This window comes from Lepisma saccharinum, chromosome 10 (assembly GCF_977018435.1).
Source record: "Lepisma saccharinum chromosome 10, izLepSacc3.1, whole genome shotgun sequence".
Lineage (NCBI taxonomy): Eukaryota > Metazoa > Arthropoda > Insecta > Zygentoma > Lepismatidae > Lepisma > Lepisma saccharinum.
The window spans coordinates 44,770,507-44,792,023 of record NC_139238.1 but is presented as its reverse complement, the minus strand read 5'-3'; the positions used below and the strand labels follow the sequence as shown (position 1 = coordinate 44,792,023).

Sequence of the window (21,517 nt, the reverse complement as noted above, 5' to 3'; positions counted from 1 at the left end):
ATGCTATGGAATTTTCCTATTATATTAATATGTTATGCAACTTTACAGAACAGCAAAATATAATTTGTACAGTAGGAGAAACCTGAATCACGCTTCATAATGTATGGAATTTCTTACAGACTCAAAATTTACTTCTTCACGTCTTATGTAAAAGTACTTGTATTTTTTTTTTCAAAACAAGAACAAACCTGCCTAACAATACACACTATCAAGAATATCATAAATTAATAAACAACACCAACAATCAAATAAGAAGTAACAGAATACTTATATGCATCAGAATAAATTAATATTTATTTTTCATAATGAGAGCAAAGAGCTCCCACTTAGCCAAATGCTTAGCACTCTCAACTTTTGTGACAGCAATCCTGGGTTCGATTCCTGATTGTAGGCTGCAAATGTTGTTGTTGTTCATGAGAATGACAAAAAAAAAATAATGGCATTAACTAGCAGCGTCGTGTCTTTGTGGGTTTTTGTTACGTCTGATATATATTTCTTACTGGTAAAATGCGGTAACTTTCTTCAAAGTTGAGGGTGGACAGATGTATAATGCAACCTTAATTAACTTCACAACCCTGAACACTATGCATACTTCTAATCTACATAATTTTTAACTATGTCCACACTAAATTATATTACTCTCATGACATTTAGGCACATCACTACAAGAATATATTTCATAAACTTTAAATGTATGAATTATGTAAATTCCCTAGTATTACATAAATATCGAAGACAAGAACAAATTAAAATATGAATACATATTTATAAGCTAGATGTTACTTTTTCCCACTATGTTTCTAATATGATGAAATACAACTTTTGTTCTTTAGTTCTTCTATATTCCTAATATCATGAGTAAAATGCAAACGACATTCTCTGCAGCCAAAAAACCTTTAAGTGTGGATGGCGCGTATATACACACCTAATTTGACTGCAGATGGTGTATATAATCTGCCAGACAATTGGGAACATATTATTCATGTTAGGTGAGATTGTGCTAGCTGTATAGAGTGACTTTCAGTCAAAATCCTTCGCACACCTTCCCATTCATCTGATCAACTTGGGCCAGAAACCCTGCTCCACCTCTGTCCTTTCCTCCACGTAGGAGTATGATGTATAGGAGTCGCAGTTCTGTGCAGGATATTTTGTCTGTGGTTACACTACATTAAAAAACAAAAACAGTAGCAGACAAATCAGAAGATGAAAAAGAAGAGAATATAAGTTAGACGTAAGGAAAGTTGTCTGCTCTCGTATGTGCACAAAAGAAAACTGAAATATGATTCAAAAACAAAGTTTGTGTGATGCACAAGTTGCTTTGTTTCAAAGACTTCCACATCAGAAATATTTATTCTGCATAAACATGAAGTACATACATGCGGGCATGCCATGTATTTTGTATTATTTCCATTTGTCATGGAATATGAAAGCCAATTCTATAAAAAATACTGCATAAAAGAAGACTGCCGACAAATACTGGTATTATATTTCAGTTAATTTTGTTCAACACAATTCTTATAAAAAAACAACCTACAATTTCCAGTAGCGACTCGTTCAGAAAATTCCACACTCAAGGGGTTAAGACTAAACGTATTTAGCCTTACAAAGTGCACATCAATAACAAAAAACATACATTAAAATTGTTTTCAGTTAGGTTCCAGTGACTTAGATAGTCTTTAACTCGAATAATACACAACATCAATTTATACATTATGAAAAAGGTTATGTTTATGCACAAAAATACACATATATTCTATGCACTGAGTCTAAAGTTTGAATGAGAACTACGGTATCATAACAAAATTTCAGTACTAATTCAATCTTTTTTTTTTATTTCTTCCTGATTAACCTATGGAATTTCAACTCTCAGAATTGTGCAATATATACACATTTATTGGCCCAAAGTTCTGATTATGTAATTCTGATATTATAAAAATGCATTTTCTGCACCTTTGATATATAATGATTTTTCTGTATTATATTGTATATGTGTTCTCATTGAGCAGCCATTCACATACTGTTGACTTTGATATGGACACCACTGTCATTTACAGAGCATCTTCCATCATTACAGCTATGTAATCCAGGTTCTAAATTTCTATGAAAGTAGGTTAGGTGGGTGAGGATTTTGGGGCACTTACTACTATTATGCCCCTAAATGCTTATGTGACCATGTATACATAATGGAAAATAAATTTGCACTGTTACTAGATGCACCTTTTCAAATTTCCCTCCCATTTATTTATTTATTTATATAAATATAAATATATATATATATATATATATATATATATATATATATATATATATATATATATATATATATATATATATATGCAGAAAAATTACCTCACAACCAGCACGTTATGAGCACAATTGCTTGAACAACCTCCTTTACAGGAGTTTCTCACAATATGGTACTTTCTGCACCCTTAAATTGCAGTACATGTTTTCCATAAACTTCAAACTTACTTCCACACACATTTTCAATGTTTTAACAACTTCCAAGTCCTTATAAATCTTACAAAAATGTTTACCCATCAGAACCAGGACATAAATATTTCCTTTCTTTAAATCAAACTTGGGCAAAAATGCCAAGATGCTGTTTCGGTGCTATGTTCGAAGCATTTAAGTTATGAACTTAACTATATACTGATTAGAATAATCATTTACATTTCAGACCGAGATAAGCTTACCTAATATAAACTGGTTCTGTCAAAAAAATTGCCTTTCCTGTTTGAGTATAGATCAACTCAAACATAATCAAGATATTTCAGTGTTCATTATTGTTTTGTTTCCATTGGCTTCAATGACTGCACTGACACAAACTTTCATCTTAGTGAATAATATTCACAAGCATTTTCCATTAATTTTTACAGGAACCATCAAATAAACATTAATGACTAGAATATATATACATACTTTCTGTTCAATAAAATCCTTGCAGCAGTATTTTTTGATTGATTGATTTCGTCCATGAATCACGTTTGCATTTACATGCAGTGATATCGAACATGTCAATTTGTCTTTACAGTATCTTAAACCTTGCAATATACAATGAATTACAGAATATGTACACGCGAAATATACGTAATAAAATACAGTGACATATAGGCTGTTGTGAAAGACTGCAATGGAAATGTTACAAGTTTTTACAATAACATGAGCATTACAACAATAATATACTGTCAATACAGTGCATAATTGCAGTAGACTCATTACAGACTGATTAGCATTACATAACAGACCTCATTAAAACAACTGTAACAAGCATGCCTCTAAATAAGATTTAATTGATTTTGGAATCAAAAGCAAAAACAGCTCTCAGAGCTTGGGGACATGGTAACAGGAAGTTCATAAGTCCCCATTTGTCAAATGTAAACATAAAGTTTGACCATAAATTATGCCTTTCATAAACATCATTTGCACTCTCATTATATAATTTCCTCATGTGTCCAGACAGAACTAAGTAAATATAATACATACAAAAGAAAAAGGTACATATGCTAGTACTGCAGGCAAAATCAAAAATAAGTACAAGGTAAACATAATAAAAATCTTCTTGCCCTATCAGCCACTTGCCACATGTCATTGGTAGAAAATACATCAAACCATAATTTGGAGCTGATCTGAAGTGTTGGTACAGATACACGTACAAGTTTGAAACAGTATAAAATGATCCCAAAGATGCATAGAGACAAAATACTATAAAATGCTTCACATTGTAATGGCCAATGCACGTTCCAAGAAAAACACAATGATGATCACGCTGATAAATGCATCTATTGCATAGGGGACAGTGATGACAGTAGTGTGAGGTATGTACATGACACCTTGGACAGTACCAAACTGAGTTCCCATTATTACAGGTTCTGGCATAAGGCAATGCATTCTTGGTTTCAGAAAGTAAGTCTAGTTTCTCAGCTTGGGATGAATTATCGTTATTGTTTATCCCATTACTGCTCAGTATTTTGTTAGGAATGTTAACAGCCTCTACGCTGATAATGTAACTGTCATCATTTCTCTCGGGTATAATGATAAGCCTTACTTTAGTTATGAATACAGCTATCCAGTTGCTAACTATTTGAAATGCAAAGAAGTACAGAAAAAAATAATTTCCACCTGTTTGAGGCAAAATATTTACTGTCACCCAAAAAATTGATATTGTGAAAAGCACTGTCACAATTGGAAGGTACTTCAGCACTTGCAGCACAAGCTTTTTCATATTTGCAATAGCTGAGATTAATGCTAGTGTTGTATGAGAATGCTTCCTTTATCCAAACCAAACATTTAGTTTCATTTCTTCAAGCCTGTAAGGAGAACAAGCAAAACTAAATCAGGAGTTTCTGGCACTTAACATAATTCCATGAATAGTTACATAGAATGTACACAGTTTAAATACTCATCATAGACGGAGATGGTGTATCAACACTATGCTCCGTTCTCCTCAGCATCCCAACAACTACATAATTTAAGCAAAGGAAAAGAAGACAATGAATTAATGTTGAAACTAAATGTTTCAATACCATACATAATCAGGTGTAGAAAAATAGTCACCATGGCACCTGAAAATATTCACCTGGCAGCTGAATTTTCAAATTCAGTTCTAAGTTTCTTATTATTATTATTTTCCTTTTTTAATATTTCGAGTTCGCTTCTGAAAATTTCCATTTTTTTAATAACGAGTACGTGTTTTTTTATGTTTATGTTTTCTGTATCACATGTATAATTAAATCAGAATAATAAATGTGCCATAAAAAATTGGTTCACTATTAGCCGAATATGAAAATCTGCAGTAATACGGTAGAGTTGTTCATATATTAGAATGTACTGCATATTTATTCATGCTGTTACCAGTTTAGGCTTCTGTAGGAAGGCCACCCCGGTGCAAGAATAAATTAAATGTTTTAATGTGTAGCTTTATCCGAGTTATCATGGCTTTCTTAGTCTGTATTGAAAAAAAATGCTGGCTCCTGGGAAAAAGGGGCTGGTGCCTGAATTACTTTCAGTTTTGTCTACCCCTGCCAATAATAAGTATACTCTATCCCCTTAATCTGTGGAACAAGACCGCACTTAGCAGCAGAGAAGGGGGGGGAGGAGGATCTAGTGGGCAGAGCGAAGCAGTACATGCTGCTCCAAGGCTGTTAAGTGAGTCACTTTCCTCCCCTTCACCCAAACCTGTTCTCTCTCATGTGATCATTGGTAGAGCAATTTCACATCACTACTTGTGCGGAGACTTGTTTTCGTTCACTTGCTCCAAACATAGCAGGGACAGAGTATAAGTCTTGGGATTCTCCAAAGAAATAAATGCAGGCAACGAAACTTGTGCTACTACAAAAGTTACCTTCTTTTAACATTTCTTCATAATTATTGTTATTAATTTAGTAGTGGTGGCCCAAATTTTCTGATATTGAAGGTTTATAGCTATAGATGAGCTTTTTTTTTTTTTAGGGCTGAGACGATACCACTTTCAACTGATACTTGAAAAATGCAATAATTAAAATTTGTTCATAATATTGATCAATATTGGTGTGTAAATATTCTTCTCCAATTATATACATCAATTTACCAAGGAATTTACTTTAGATTATTCATGAATTCCATCAGACTTCTAAAAAAGATGCTATATAATCACAAAATACAGTTTTTCTTGCAAAATAAAAGAAAAGTTTGAATTTTGCATAATGAGACTCCACAAAATTGTCGCGCAGCATTTTTGGGGACCCTGTGAAAGATCAAAATTCTGTAAAAGTATCGGCTGTATCGGTAGATGAATTCCAACCAATACCACTGGTATACCGATATATCGGCATCGGCTCAGCCCTAGCTATTTTACATATCAAATTACACTTATTATACAGGGTGACTGGTAATTAGATGTATTCCCTGAAAGGGGTTAAAGTAGAGACAATTTTTTTTAAAAAAAAGACAATTTTCCACATAAAAAGATGAACTGAGAAAAAACTGCTCATTGTATTGAACTTATTTCAGCATTTTCTGATAGCTAACAAAAGTGGTTCGTTGAAAGAAAGGTTTTTCCCAAACAACAATCACATGTAAGTAACGGGTGGGTCTAAACTTACAAGTGATGATAAGAAAATGCACTCTTAGTTTACTTGGCAACGAATTAACAACAAAAATGGTATGACACGAAGCGTACAAATTACTTAAATTACTTCCTTGTGTCATCTGCTATCCAACAAGTTACAAATGTTGCTAACATTCACATTTGTGTAAAAGAAATAATACTTCATTCATCTTCATGTGAATGGAATCAATGAACAATACAATTAAAGAACATTACACGTCTTGCTCAAAGTGGGCACCTCCGTTACGAATGCAGGCACGCAGGTTTTTATGGACATTTGGTCTCTTAACTTGTGATGTGATGGTGTCCTTGATGTGTTGACCAGCTGTTAAGATCCTCTCCCTGAGCTCTTCTTGCGAGTTTACCGGTGTCTTGTCATGTGGCTCCAAATGTAAAAGTCGCAAGGCGTCAAATCGATCGGGGGATCGAGCTGGGCAGTCATCATGCTGATAAATCATGTCACGTCTTGTAGCTAGAGGCACATCCTCCAAGAACATTGCCATCCCGCTCCTCAAAAAAGGTTCATAAGTCTAAGTTTAAGATTTGTGACAGGAAAAATGGCTCGATCAAATGATTGTGTATGACGGCCATCTATACTTCTGCCTGGGCATGTGACAGTGGCTGGATGAAAATTACCCAAAGAAATGGATTGGCCGAGGTGGTCCGATCCCCCGATTTGAGGCCTTGCGACTTTTACATTTGGAGCCACATGACAAGACACCGGTGAACTCGCAAGAAGAGCTCAGGGAGAGGATCTTAACAGCTGGTCAACACATCAAGGACACCACCACATCACATGTTAAGAGACCAAATGTCCATAAAAACCTGCATACCTGCATTCGTAACGGAGGTGCCCACTTTGAGCAAGACGTGTAATGTTCTTTAATTGTATTGTTCATTGATTCCATTCACATGAAGATGAATGAAGTATTATTTCTTTTACACAAATGTGAATGTTAGCAACATTTGTACCTTGTTGGATAGCAGATGACACAAGGAAGTAATTTAAGTAATTTGTACGCTTCGTGTCATACCATTTTTGTTATTAATACGTTGCCAAGTAAACTAAGAGTGCATCTTTTTATCATCACTTGTAAGTTTAGACCCACCCGTTACTTACATGTGATTGTTATTTGGGAAAAACTTTTCTTTCAATGAACCACTTATTTGTTAGCTATTAGAAAATGCTGAAATAAGTTCAATACAATGAGCAGTTTTTTCTCAATTCATCTTTTTATGTGGAAAATTGTCTTTTTTTAAAAAAAAAACAATAGAAATTTGATTATCTCGAAAACTACTAATTTTCGGACGGGGTATCATATGGTCAAATTTATTGCAAATTGTCTCTACTTTAACCCCTTTCAGGGAATACATCTAATTACCAGTCACCCTGTATATTCTATCTTCTTACTTCATGAATTAAATAACAGTCCTAGCTTTTTTACATATCAAAATACACTTATTATATATTCTATAATTCTATCTTCTTACTTCATGAATTAAATTATAATACGAGTATGGGTCATTCCACGTCAGATCGACTAGAGTCTCCAGGTCATGGTTCTTTGATTTGGATGAAATTTGGCACGAAGGTTCAATCATGTCTGGAAGGCTTGTATTCCAAACATTAGGTTCCTCCGAGAAATAGTTCTAGAGTTATAGCCTGTGGAAGAAGGTGGTGCGCAACAGAAAATGTGACCCCAAATCTGGGAAATGAGTCTCAGAGCTAACTTCATGACTCAATAACTTTGGAACTATTGATCACAACCGAGTGATATTTACACACCAAACAAACCTCTCACCAAGGAACACGTACGTGTATTGCATCAAAATACCCTCAGCCTGTTTAAGTTAGCAAATAAAATACCCCAAAATAAGCCTTGAAAAGCCTTACACGTCAAAAAATGCATACTTTGTGCGCTTGCTGTTACAACTGTAATCCAACCAGGAAGGTGGCATTAATTTTTCTAGTAACCCTGATGTGAGCTCAGTATGCACACACTATGACGTCTCCATATATATACTGCTGGACAAAAAAAAACTGAACATCTTTTGACATCTGAATTGCAATTACTTATGAATTATGCTCTCAGTTAAGTATTGAACAATTGAATATTCAATATTGAACATTTTCCATAGTTTTTCTGTTTATTATTTATCTATTTATTTATTTACTCGTATTTACTTATTTGGAACACCTAGTAGGCTCAAAATTAATTTCATGCAATTTTGTTTTAATTTATTGATTTTCAATTCCTGTTGATGTTTTGTTTAATGTCTAGAGAGGCTTGAATTTTGGTTCATAGTAACAGATATTATTGACATTGTCATTGCTGGTGTTTTTCTTGCAAGTGTATTGTAGGTTTGCTAGCTTGAAAATGAGACATGAAGACGTGAAGAGCAATATAGCGCACACTACGACCATCATCACGAAGAGCTAGTGCTTTTACTAAGAGTTAGGGTGGTAAATATAGCACGAAGTACTATCCATGAAGCTCTTAGATGGTATGACGCAACTGGTTCCTATAGTAGAAGACCGGGATCTGGTCAGAAACGATGCACAACAGCACGGGAAGATCGTTTCATGCGTATCATAGTCTTAAGAGACCGTCGTACGACCTCAAATATTATGGCACGGCATTTGAGAAATGTTCATAGAGCTGTGGTTTCTTTACGAACAGTTCGTAGAAGACTGAATGAAAGTGTGGTTTATCATCTCGGAGGTCGGCTACAGGTCCCAGGTTGTCAGCACGTCACCGGAAGCGAAGACTGGAATTTGCTACACAACACTTACATTAGAATGTGGAGCAGTGGGAAAAGGTTTTATTCTCCGATGAGTCAAAATTCAACCTATGTTCATCAGACGTACGTGAACATGTGTATAGAAGACCTAATGAGCATTATGCACTATGTTGTGTCGTTGAAATAACACCCTTCGGAAGTGGTGGTGTCATGGTCTGGGGAGGTATTTCTTTACAAGGACGTACAGAGTTGGTTCTTGTAGAGAATGGGGCAATGACAGTTCACAAGTATATTACAGAATGTTTGGCAGATTATGTAGTACCATGATATTGTTTTTATGCATGACAATGCGCGTCCTCACATTTCGAATATTGTCACGGAGTACCTGGACGAAGTTGGGATTACACAATTAGATTGACCACCACAAAGTCCGGACCTAAATCCGATAGAGCATGTCTGGGATCGACTGAAACGACATATCAGAAACCGCGCAATAGTTCCAGAAACAATTGAAGAGCTAAGACGTGCTATTCAAGAAGAATGGGAGCAATTGGACCAAGAAGTGATTGCCAACCTTATTCGAAGTATGCCACGGGGGTTACAAGCTGTAATTGATGGCAGGGGAGGTAACACCCGCTACTAGACAGGTTATACAGGGTGATTCTAAAGGTATAGTACAAACGAAAACCACAGATACCTCCCATGAAATAGAGACGAAAGTTCCCCTTCCACTTTGCCGAGAGATGCCTCCGTGAGGAGCTAGACAATGCCGAAAACGTGTGAAAATGAACTTCACACCTCTGTACAGACAGTACCAGTGAAGATAGAAAGGCGGAACAAACGAAGTCAAAAGGAACACCAAAGTCGCCCATCCAAAAAACACTAGGCGGCAGCTGCGCAACGCATGCGCATGGGGTTCCACAAAGGAAATAGAAGTGTCCGCAAGACAAATGAAGGGAAAGGGTAGCGATCGACAACGGTAGGGACAAAAGAAGCAATGAAGCATGAAGTAACAATTGCACAGCGGGAAACACATGCAGCACGTGGGGAGTCCCCAAACACAGTGGGGAGACACCGCAGCAAGAACAAAGCACGGTTCAACAAAATAGAAAGAGGACCGGACGGGGAATGGTACCTGTCAAGGAGACAACAAATGCGGGACGAGGGATTCCCCGTAGCAGCACCGAGGGGATGTCACACAGAGGTCGTGCGCCAGCAGGACAAACACAGCAACTACGGGCACAGGAGGTTTATTGCCACGCAATGGTGCACTTACAGATAGGAATAGTACGTAGTCGTACCCCGGACTGACGTTGTTACAAAAGTTGCTCAAATTGACGACCACCACATTCAATGCAGGCATTGTAGCGTCGCAGGAATTTCTGGCGAACCCTATCAAAAATCCCTGGCATGGTACACACCTCGGCCGATGCTGCAAGTATCCGCGCTACCAATGTTTCCTTGTCAGGCACCGGGGTCTCGTAGACAAGTGTTTTCTCATGGCCCCACAAGAAGAAATCCATTGGTGTGAGGTCAGGCGAACGGGCGGGCCAGGGGACGGGGCCCTCTCTGCCGATCCAGCGCTGTGGGTAGGTACGGTGAAAAAGGGTTCGCACTGTGCCATCAAAATGTGCAGGCGCTCCATCCAATTGAAACCACATACGATGTCGCACGTTGAGGAGTACATCTTCTAGCAGCTCTGGAAGGACTGATGCAAGAAAGGTGCGATAGAGGCGGCCATTTAAACGTGGTGGCAGCAGGTATGGACCGATAATCTGTTCATCGATGATACCTACCCAGATATTCACTGCAAACTGGGTCTGATGGTGCACCTCGACTGCTGCATGTGGATTTTCATAATCCCACACATGGCTGTTTCGGCAATTGAAGATGCCCTCACGGGTGAATGTTGCCTCGTCCGTGAAAAGCACATGGCGCAAAAAACAGGGATCGTCGGTACAAAACTGCAACAGTCGTTGACAGAATTCCACATGTCGTGGGTAATCCCCAGCCTGCAACGCGTGGACTCGCTGTGGATGATAGGGATACAGCAGATCATCATGAAGGACACGCTACACTGTCGACTGTGATACTCCCACTGCACGTGCAATGCTACGGGTGCTAGTGGACGGTGTGTCGTCCACGCGAGCAAGTACGTCCTCCTCGACCGCCGCGGTGCGCACATGTCTTGGGTGACCGACATGATGGCCTGCACGTAACACACCCGATTCACCAAGGGTACGGTGCACGTTCGAAAACAACCTGCTGTCGGGTTGTCGCCTCTCCGGATACCGTCCGCGATAAAGGCGTGCAGCTGCTCGGCCATTGCCATCTGCAAGGCCGTAGACAAAATGCATGTCCCTCAGTTCTACTACAAATGTGTAGCGTTCCATGGTACGGTGAGGATAGTGCCAATTATGGAATACTGTACTGCAGTGCACAGGTGGCACACACACACACACTGGTCACAACGGCTTCGAAACAACATACTCAATTGTCGTACGTCAAGCACACCACCACCGCACCGGCTCTTTCACTGACACGCTCCCTGACGCTGCACTTCCAATCAGCCCACACGTCCGCACGGCGCTGTGGTACAATCAGCTGACGTTCCTGAGCCACCTGCCTGTGCTCTTCACTACCTGACCACTGCCGTCAGGTGGGGCCATGTACTCTGGGGCCTTGTCATCGTGGAACACATGTAGCGTTCTTCATTCTTGCCCCATTCACCCACAACACGTACTTCGTCCATCTTGCTCGAGCCGACAGCGAGCACTACGTACGATCATCTGGTGTTTGTGTACGCCAATGTGGGGTAACCCAGCAGTTGAACAGACGTGCATACCCCCCACGTAGCTTCATTACACGATTGCCACACGCAGTTTATCTGTCCAGCCTTGCTCGGCCCGGTCTCACACCTACGCGGCAGTGTACGGCTGCAGTGGTGTGAGGCCACGCTTGGTTTCGGAGCGGAAGGCTGCGGCCGAGGAGGGACTAGAGTTGTTCGGCTGGGGTTGCGCTCGGAAGCAAGCAGCCGCGTCAGGTCTGGGAACGGTGGACCTGGTGATCGGGATGGAAACATTCCGACCTCGTCCATTAGTGTCGTCCACCGTACGGAGTGGTGGGGTCCGTACGACACTCCAGCAGCCTTTCGCCCGCTCCCACCCAGCGATGTGCCTCCGGCTTCACTTCTAAGAGGCTGATTGGGCCCCATCACGACGTTTGTTACAACGTCAGTATGGGGTACATGGTCCTATCTGTACGTGCACCTTTCATTGGCAATAACCTCCTGTGCCCGTAGTTGCTGTGTTTGTCCTGCTGGCGCACGACCTTTGTGTGACATCCCCTCGGTGCTGCTACGGGGAATCCCTCGTCCCGCATTTGTTGTCTCCTTGGCAGGTACCATTCCCCGTCCGGTCCTCTTTCTCTTTTGTTGCACTGTGCTTTGTTCTTGCTGCGGTGTCTCCCCACTGTGTTTTGGGGACTCCCCTTGCGCTGCACCGCCATTTCTGCCCCGAACCATGTACGCGTCTGTTGCCTGTCGAGTGTCACGGACCACTTTGCTTGCATTCTCGGTGTGTTTTTACATCCTACGTCATCCTCCCGTGGTTCTGCAACCCCGCACTACTTTTCTCGACTGCACTGCTTCAGTCATGGTGTTTGTTTCCCGCTGTGCAATTGTTACTTCATGTTTCATAGCTTCTTTTCTCCGTACCGTTGTCGATCGCTACCCTTTCCCTTCACTTGTCTTGCGGGACACTCCTATTTCCTTTGTGGAACCCCATGCGCATGCGTTGCGCAGCTGCCGCCTAGTGTTTTTCGGATGGGCGACTTTGGTGTTCCTTTTGACTTCGTTTGTTCCGCCTTTCTATCTTCACTGGTACTGGCTGTACAGAGGTGTGAAGTTCATTTTCACACGTTTTTGGCGTTGTCTAGCTCCTCACGGAGGCATCTCTCGGCAAAGTGGAAGGGGAACTTTCGTCTCTATTTCATGGGAGGTATCTGTGGTTTTCGTTTGTACTATACCTTTAGAATCACCCTGTATACCCCACCAGTACCAGTTAACAATATTTAAAAAAAATATTGCTAAGATTTAGTTTTCTAGTTTTCTTTGGTAGTTTTCTCTAACTTTTGTTTATGTTCTAATTTAACTTATTAACAATAAATTTTAATTTGCTTTCTGTTGAATATATTCAGGTTTTCTTATTTCCAATAATTTCTGCAACATTTAGTTAGCCTTCGAATCAGAATTTACGCGTTATCACAAAAAATGCAAATGTCCGGGTTTTTTTTGTCCAGCAGTGTATATCACCCAATCCATATTATATGTGGTTGAACCCCAAGAAATTGAAAAATCACCGGCAAATGGTGGATTTTGGAAATGGTGTAGCACAAAAGGGACAACAGATATCCAAGTCAAGTTGCATACACTACATTACTAGACCTTTCTCTAATGTGTGTCAAAATTTCTACTTGTTATTGCAAGGCACTAGTACACAGTAAAGGCAGACCCTTAAATAGCCAGCGCGTTTTCAGTGGGAAGTGTACAATTGTAAAAGGTTTTAAATGAATATTTATATCTCCATAACTACGAATGCTGGAGTTACAAATTATAGCTTGTTTCTTTCAGTACAGTCTGAGCTACATGCCTATTGTTGAAATAATCCTATTTGCACTAACCAAATACAGGGTGAGTCATAAGTCTCCATACAAATGGTGAAAACGGTGAATAATGTTTATTTTTCCTTTTCAGGCAGGTGAACCACTGAAAAAGAGATGCCACTAACAAAGGAAGAACGGATTGGCATCATTCTGTTGGTTGGGAGTGGTACCACCCGTCATGTAGCACGTACATTCAATGAAACGCACAGAACCCAGATAACCCATGACACCGTGGTATCTGTGTTACCCTCCTTTCATCTGTTGCTGTCTTTGGTCTTCCAGGCCTGCTTTCGTCAGCGACGGAACCTTTCCTTTTGAATTTTTTGATAAGTTTGGCCACAGTGTTATGGGTTATCTGTGTTCTATGGGTTGCATTGAATGTACGTGCTACATGACGGATGGTACCACTTCCAGCCAACAGAATGATGTCAATCCGTTCTTCTTTCCTTAGTGGCATCTCCTTTTCCTTGGTTCACCTGCCTGAAAAGGGAAAATAAACATTAGCCACCATTGTCACCATTTGTATGGAGACTTATGACTCACCCTGTAGAAGAAGAAGACGACGAAAGTTAATAATCTTATTTCTTTATTCCAAAATTTCAATTTCGTCAGGCCCCCATGTAGGCAACCCCAGGACGTGAGGGTTCAACACAGTTCCTGTTCAACACATGTATTGCCTGATATGTATTTCTCATAACAAGAATTGTGCACTTACTGATGATACTTTCGTAGAAAAATATTTTCTAATATAAAAACCATGCTTTATAACGGGAAATTCAAAATTCCAAAAATTGTTATCTCAGAACTATGAATCCTAGAGTTGAAACTTATACCTTGTTTTATTCCGTAAACACTAGACAATATGCCCATGGACGAATAAACTTAATTTTCATTTATCAAGTAGAAGAAGAAGATGAAAGTTAAATAAAACTATATTTTTACAAAATTTAAATTTCATCAGGCCCACACGTAGGCAACGCCAGAAGGTGAAGGTTTAAAACTGAACCTGCATATTGCCGGATATGTGTTTCATTCTCGTGGCAAGACTTGCGGACTTGATTTTGATACTTTCAGAGAAAAAATATAATTATTAATGAAAAAGCAGAATTTTTTTTCGGGGGAAGTTGAACCCACCAGCCCCCCCCCTCAAAATATTCAGAATCATATTGAACTTTACTAAATACTAATAGGATGCTTAAAGCTCTTCGTGTACCACTTAAGACATGTACCTCTTAACATTGCCTGAGTCGCAGTATGCTCCAAAATTAAAAAAAACCAAATGTGACATATTTCACGTCTTGGCATTTATGGTTTAAATACATGTATTGGAACAGATGACCAATTTTTTTGTATCACCCCCAAAATTGGGCTTTTACCTCGCAAAAAAATCACTAGAAATTAAGTAGACTATTATTTGCAGTTCTTTAGACATACATTAACAGGGTGAATTGAAAATCATAGGATACCTTTTCATTTCAGAAAAGGATTGAATAATTAAATATCCAAGTACCACAGATAAAAAGATGTGACAGGACCTCCAACATAGCCACCGTACTGAAATCTGCCAACTTCGGTTCATATTAGTTATTTTCAAAAGGGAAGGTTGTCATTATGATGTACAAATCAGGCAAGGGTTTTTTTTCCCCTCCGAAATTATTTCACTATTTTCACTGATATCTGGTGGAAGAGGAACCGATTCTGCAGCACTTTTCACTGTCGGTGGTTCAATACTAGCGCCACTTTCACTTGTCTCACTGATTTTACGTAATTAATTTATCCATGATACAACAGAAGCTAAAATCACCACACTAATAACGAGAAACTGAATGTAACTATAAAGAGGGAGAGACGAGAAGAAACCGCACCTTCACACAACAGTCACGAAATAACACTGAACTCCCCTTTCTCTCCCCTCCCTCTCTCTCCTTCTTTCTTTCTCCAGTCCGTAAAGTATACATTCACGAACACTCCCATTATTGTCATCCTTTGAAACAAACAATTCAAATACCATTCGGAGCATGATTAGCAATGAGCGCAGCTGCAAGATTTCATTGTTGCAAAAAGTAAACAAAAGCGATTCTTGGAAATAGAGGATAATGCAAGTTCTGAGACTAATAATAAATCAGAGTTAGGATCCTTTAGTCGATGGTCTGTGGAGGGAGTAACATGAAATCCTCAATCGATCCCTTTTAATATTTACTTCGAGGAAAATGTTGACAAAGAAATGTTTATTTTATTTGTTTCCCTTTATTACATTTTCAAGTTATCTCTGTCAGAAACAGTTTTCATTATTTAAAATTATTTTAAATTGTGTGTCCCCCTAAAAAGTCTTTGCGTACCCCCAGGTTGAATACCACTGCAGTATGCTACTCTTTGCATGGCTGAGCACAGAGCATAATGCACTCGTTATGCACTCCCACAAGAATTTCTGGAAATATTATGTTTCAGGTCTCCAGGGTGCATTCCTGCAAGTGATCTTTGTCGCGGATTTTCAGATTTCAGATGTTCCACAGTTAGAAACCAGGGGGTTAGGACGGGTGATCTGGATGTCCATTCCTCTGGACAATTGCAACCAATCCAATGACCAGGTAATTCATATAGACACATTGAAGAACATTTGCTCCATACTATGATGGAACTTCACTATGTTGGAAATAACAGGGGAAACTGCCATCTTCACTAAGAATTTAAGACTGTCTCCTGCAGCACTTCCATCTAGTGCTGCGCATTTAGGGTGCATAACAACTAGGCAAAGTGCCTTCAACAAGCATAATGGGCAGCACTTCCATCTAGTGCTGCGCATTTAGGGTGCATAACAACTAGGCAAAGTGCCTTCAACAAGCATAATGGGTATCATCATGTGGTTACTTGGATGTATTGTTTCAAATTTTTTGAGCTAATAACTTTTGTACTACACCACATATGGCAAAACAAATGTAATTTCAGAAATAAACTTCTGTGGTGAAAAAAAGGCCCCATTTGATATATCACATGTGAGTCTCATATGATATGTAATCCTTTCCAATTGAAAAAAAAATCAAAGCCAAGATACATAAGATAGCAGATTTCAATAAGTCACCCCTCTTTATCTGTGGTACTCGAATATTTAATTATCCATTACTTTTCTGAAATGAAAGGCTGTCCTATGATTTTCAATTCACCCAATTAATGTATGTCTAAAGAACTGTAAATAATAGTCTACTTACTTTCTAGTGATTTTTTGCGAGGTAAAGGCACAATTTTGGGGATGTTACAAAAAATTGGTCATCTGTTTAACACATGTTTTTAAACCATAAATGCCAAGACGTGAAATATGTCACATTTGTTTTTTTTTAATTTTGGAGCATACTGCGACTCAGGCAATGTTAAGAGGTACATGTCTTAAGTGGTACACGAAGAGCTTTAAGCATCCTATTAGTATTTAGTAAAGTTCAATATGATTCTGAATATATTTGGGGGGGGGGAGTGGGTGCAACGTCTACCGAAAAAATTTACTGTTTTTCATTAAAAATGATATTTTTTCTCCGAAAGTATCAAAAGCAAGTCCGCAATTCTTGCTACTAGAATGAAACACATATCAGGCAATATGAAGGTTCAGTTATGAACCATCACGTTCCGGCATTGCCTCCGAGAGGGCCCGACAAAATTGAATTTTGTAATGAAAAAACAAGATTATTAACTTTCATCATCTTCTTCTTCTATTTGGTTAGTGCAAATAGGATTATTTCAACAATAGGCATGTAGCTGAGACTGTACTGAAAGAAACAAGCTATAATTTGTAACTCCAGTATTCGTAGTTTCGAAAGAGATAAATATTCATTTAAAACCTATTACAATTTTACACTTCCCATTGAAAACGTGCTGGCCGTTTAAGGATCTACCTTTACTGTGCACTAGTGCCTTACAATAACAAGTTGAAATTTTGACACACATTAGAGAAAGGTCTAGTTATGTAGTGTATGCAACTTGGCTTGGATATCTCTTGTCCCTTTTGTGATACACCATTTCCAAAATCCACCATTTTCCGGTGATTTTTCAATTTCTTGGGGTTCAACCACATATAATATAGATTGGGTGATATATATGGAGACAACATAATGTGTGCATACTGAGCTCACATCAGGGTTACTAGAAAAATTAATGCCACCTTCCTGGTTGGATTACAGTTGTAACAGCAGGCACACAAAATATGCATTTTTTGACGTGTAAGGATTTTCAAGGCTTATTTTGGGGTATTTTATTTGCTAACGTAAACAGGCTGAGGGTATTTTGATGCAATACACATGTTCCTTGGTGAGAGGTTTGTTTGGTGTGTAAATATCACTCGTTTGTGATCAATAGTTCCAAAGTTATTGAGTCGTGAAATTAGCTCTGAGACTCATTTCCCAGATTTGGGTCACATTTTCTGTTGCGCACCACCTTCTTCCACAGGCTATAACTGTAGAACTATTTCTCGGAGGAACCTAATATTTGGAATACAAGCCTTCCAGACTTGATTGACCCTTCATGCCAAATTTCATCCAAATAGAAGAAACATGCCCTGGAAACTTTTCTGAAATTGGTCGATTTGATATGGAATGACCCATATGCACATTTAAAATAAATTACAATGAATTACATTTTTAAAATTTTTCATGTCATCTTTAATTGACACATATAACCTCCACTTTGTACTTACATTGTACTATGTGTTGGAGGGGAAAGTACAGAAGGTATATATATTGGCAAATGAGTTTTGATTCTTATGAAATCCCAATATATTATTTCCTGCTGACCCTCTACTAGAGGATGTTCTGTACATAAATTATTTGATATTAGCCCAGTCTAGTATCCTGAACTTTCCGATGCTAAGTGTCTGTGCAGCAGCATCCCAGTGTCAGGCTGGGTGCAAGTAAAGTGTGTTCAACCAAGTAGTTGATAGTAAAGTGTTACCATGATTGGTTTGTGGGGCTATCCGTGAATGGTGTGGGGGGGGGGGGGCTACACGTATATGGTTCGTGGGGTTTTTGAATACAAAATGAGTAACACGAAAGTAGGTATTTGGTACTACTTTACTATACCAGAGACACCTATCAATGATTTATTTCGCAATTTTTTACATTGCTAACGTACTATTCTGTATTGCGGAACATTTCTTTAGGTGAAATAATGAATTTCTAACGAAAAATACCTAATTTTTTAAAAAAATTAAAAACATTTCACGAAATTTTTTAACCAATAAAAGTTGAATTTTTGACATAAAGAGTAATTATTAGACCATTGACGTTAGCCCCAAAAACCATTGACGTTAGCCCCAAAGACCATTGATGTTAGCCCCACAAACCATCCACGGGTAGCCCCAAAAACCATTGAGGTTAGCCCAAAAATTCACTATAGTCCCACGAACCATCACAGGGATGAGGTATGCCTACTAGGTTAGGTTAGGACTGTTAGGTTAGGTTCCATTAGCACTACTTTCGTTCAATTTAGCATTTACGGACAACATCAGTTTTTCTCGATGACGTGCAGAAAGCAAATGGCGGCAGCAGCAATAGCGCGTCGGAAATAGATTTTCGTAGAAAACCACATGCATTCACATTAAAATGGATCAAAACTACATTCCCGAATATCAACAATGCTACAGAAAATGATTTGCGTAGGTACTTTCTCCTGTAAATTTGAAGAAATCCGTCTCTGGTATAGTAAAGTGTTACCAGGTATTTTTTGGTGAAGAAGGTTGCAACACTGCAAACCGACTGATCATCGACAACGCTAGTCAAGATTGTGTGTGAGAACGAACAATAATTACTCGATATGTGGAAAATTGAAGCTATTTTCGTGAAAAAAGCGAAATCCAATCCTTATCAATGTTTCGCAATGCATAATAAGTAAGTACGAATGTAAAAAATGACGAAATGAACGAGTGAAATGTGTTTTCCCTATACCATACTGTTACGTTTCATATTTCACTTTTGGTCATCTGTATATCACGTCGAAAAAGTCTGTCTCTAAATCGCCTCATATTTAAGGTTGAGTGTTTGGCCCAATAATAAAACAAAAACAAGAGCAGCAGCTCTGTCCGGCTCTGTCAGTATCTGTAAAAGAATGTAACAAGAGTCGTGTTCATGATAAAATTTTATTGATTACATATTCGCTTACGGTGCGTTGTAAAAAGTCAAAATTAATCAGAAGACGCAACTGTCGTTGAAAGACGTTCAGATCAGTATTAAAACCAATGATTGTAACTCTTTCGTAATTTTAAAACTGCCAATAAACTTATGTAGATAGATGCGTATCGTAAGTGAAAAAGCAGATCAATTACGCAAATACACCTACTTCAAATTTTACGCCATACTGAGTCAAAAATACTCCTATTTCCGTAGAGTACTTAAAATTAAAAACTGAATATTCTTATGCTAAATTAGGATATTTAAATAACGAGACTGAAAAATAAATGTTTTATATATTTATAGCACTGCCTAAAGACACTGCAGAATCAAGTTTTAAGCATTTTATCGTTACGTCATTCAGTTGCATATGTTCTAGCGGACATGTTACTTTTCGAAAGGCAAAGGGAGAGAACTAATATCAACATTTCGCAAGTTTACTTCAGACATGACGACTACTTACGCAGAAAGTCAAACAGGTGGAAAATCAGAAGTTCAAGACACATCTAATCAACTAACAGGTAATGCTGTCTTTCCTGTTTTCGTTCATGTTCTTCCGCTTATGAATTAGCTGGAACCATGCAGGAACCAAACCAACCGAGTCATCACCTTTTCCCACCTTTTCTTCACTGGGTGTTATGTTGACAATAAAAGGTGGACTAGATTTTTGTTGAATGTGAAAGACGGCGGGAGAGAAGGTTTGCATCAATTCTATATTTGAAGTTCAAAGAAGATTTGATGCGTAAACTGTGTATACATGGGAACAGAGTGTTGGTTGTTCTTCAAGGGCGCATGCCAGTAACGTTAAAGAGAAGCTTGTAAAAACAGTTTACCTTTGGCTACGCAAATCTGTTCTTTTTTCAGTTTCACGCTTTTTAAAAACATATCTTCACTTTAGACGCAAGTAAGGTACATAGGTTAGAATCAGTGAATTTTATATGCTAGTATTAATATGTTCGGTAACAGTTCGTTATATTGGAGACACATTTCTTCATTTTACACAAGAAACTACTTGCGGAAATGAGTTTCTCTAAGGTTTCTAACGTTCGTCCAGGTATTTTCTTTGATCGTGGAATCTATTTGACCGGGAAATCATGTATTTTGTAAGAGACCGACGCACGATTGCCATTGCTTTCCTACGTGAACCGGATGCTCCATACGTTTGATGACTTAACCCCCTGTCAGTGTTTCCAACCCCCCTTTTTTTAACCATGCTTGCCTAACCTAACCTTATTAAAATTTCAGTAACCACCAAACGTCTCTAATTCCCTTATTTTCATATTGGCTAGAGTCTAGTTTACATCCTTCTTGCCCACTCCTTCTTACCCTTTTGTCTTTCTTGCGCACTCCTTCTTGCCCGTTTACAAAACCGTGCTAGCAGACAGCCGGCGCTCCGGCATCAGTAGAGTAAGTAAGTTTTTCTCTTTACACTTTGTCACTAACCATTCACGGGAACGAGGTATGCCTACGAGGTTAGGTTAGGTTCCATTAGCACTCATTTCATAGGGTTACCAGACGTCCGGATTTTCCCGGACATGTCCTACATTTTAGCCTCATGTCCAGCGTCCGGGAGGAATTTGAAAAATATCATAAATGTCCTACATTTTGAGCGTCACATAATATTAATTATGAAATTAGGTAACAGAAGAAAATCATGCAAGTTGCAAGTCTATGGACTGAGCTTCCAAACTCGATAGTGAAATTTATATTGATTCAGTCATTGAACAAAAAGAAAAAAGTTTGTCCTGCTATTAAACAAACTGGGAAAATGGAAGCACTTAATGAACAAAGTTTTGGGACCACTTTCTGATAACGTCACTGTTCAATGCCTGAGCAGAATTTCTTGCCTTATGGTTTATACTGATGGAACAAGGTGTTA

General features: G+C 38.6%; 2 protein-coding genes across 2 annotated transcripts in view; one reads left to right on the top strand and one right to left on the bottom strand.

Annotated features, from left to right (window-relative positions):
- Nucleotides 1–2,322: 2,322 nt before the first annotated feature.
- On the bottom strand, nucleotides 2,323–20,269 carry LOC145993892 (uncharacterized). Its single transcript, XM_083129782.1, has 2 exons — nucleotides 20,102–20,269; nucleotides 2,323–4,310 (listed from the first exon to the last, which is right to left on the bottom strand). The coding sequence occupies exon 2, from the start codon at nucleotides 4,223–4,225 to the stop codon at nucleotides 3,290–3,292; it is 936 nt and encodes a 311-aa protein (XP_082985908.1). The 5' UTR covers nucleotides 4,226–4,310; nucleotides 20,102–20,269; the 3' UTR covers nucleotides 2,323–3,289.
- The window catches only part of LOC145993891 (PR domain zinc finger protein 15-like), a 128,860-nt gene continuing 127,363 nt past the window's right edge, over nucleotides 20,021–21,517 (top strand). Inside the window, exon 1 of the mRNA XM_083129780.1 lies at nucleotides 20,021–20,159. Within this exon, the coding sequence (XP_082985906.1) occupies nucleotides 20,087–20,159 (73 nt within the window). The 5' untranslated portion in view covers nucleotides 20,021–20,086. The remainder of the gene's footprint in view (nucleotides 20,160–21,517) is intronic.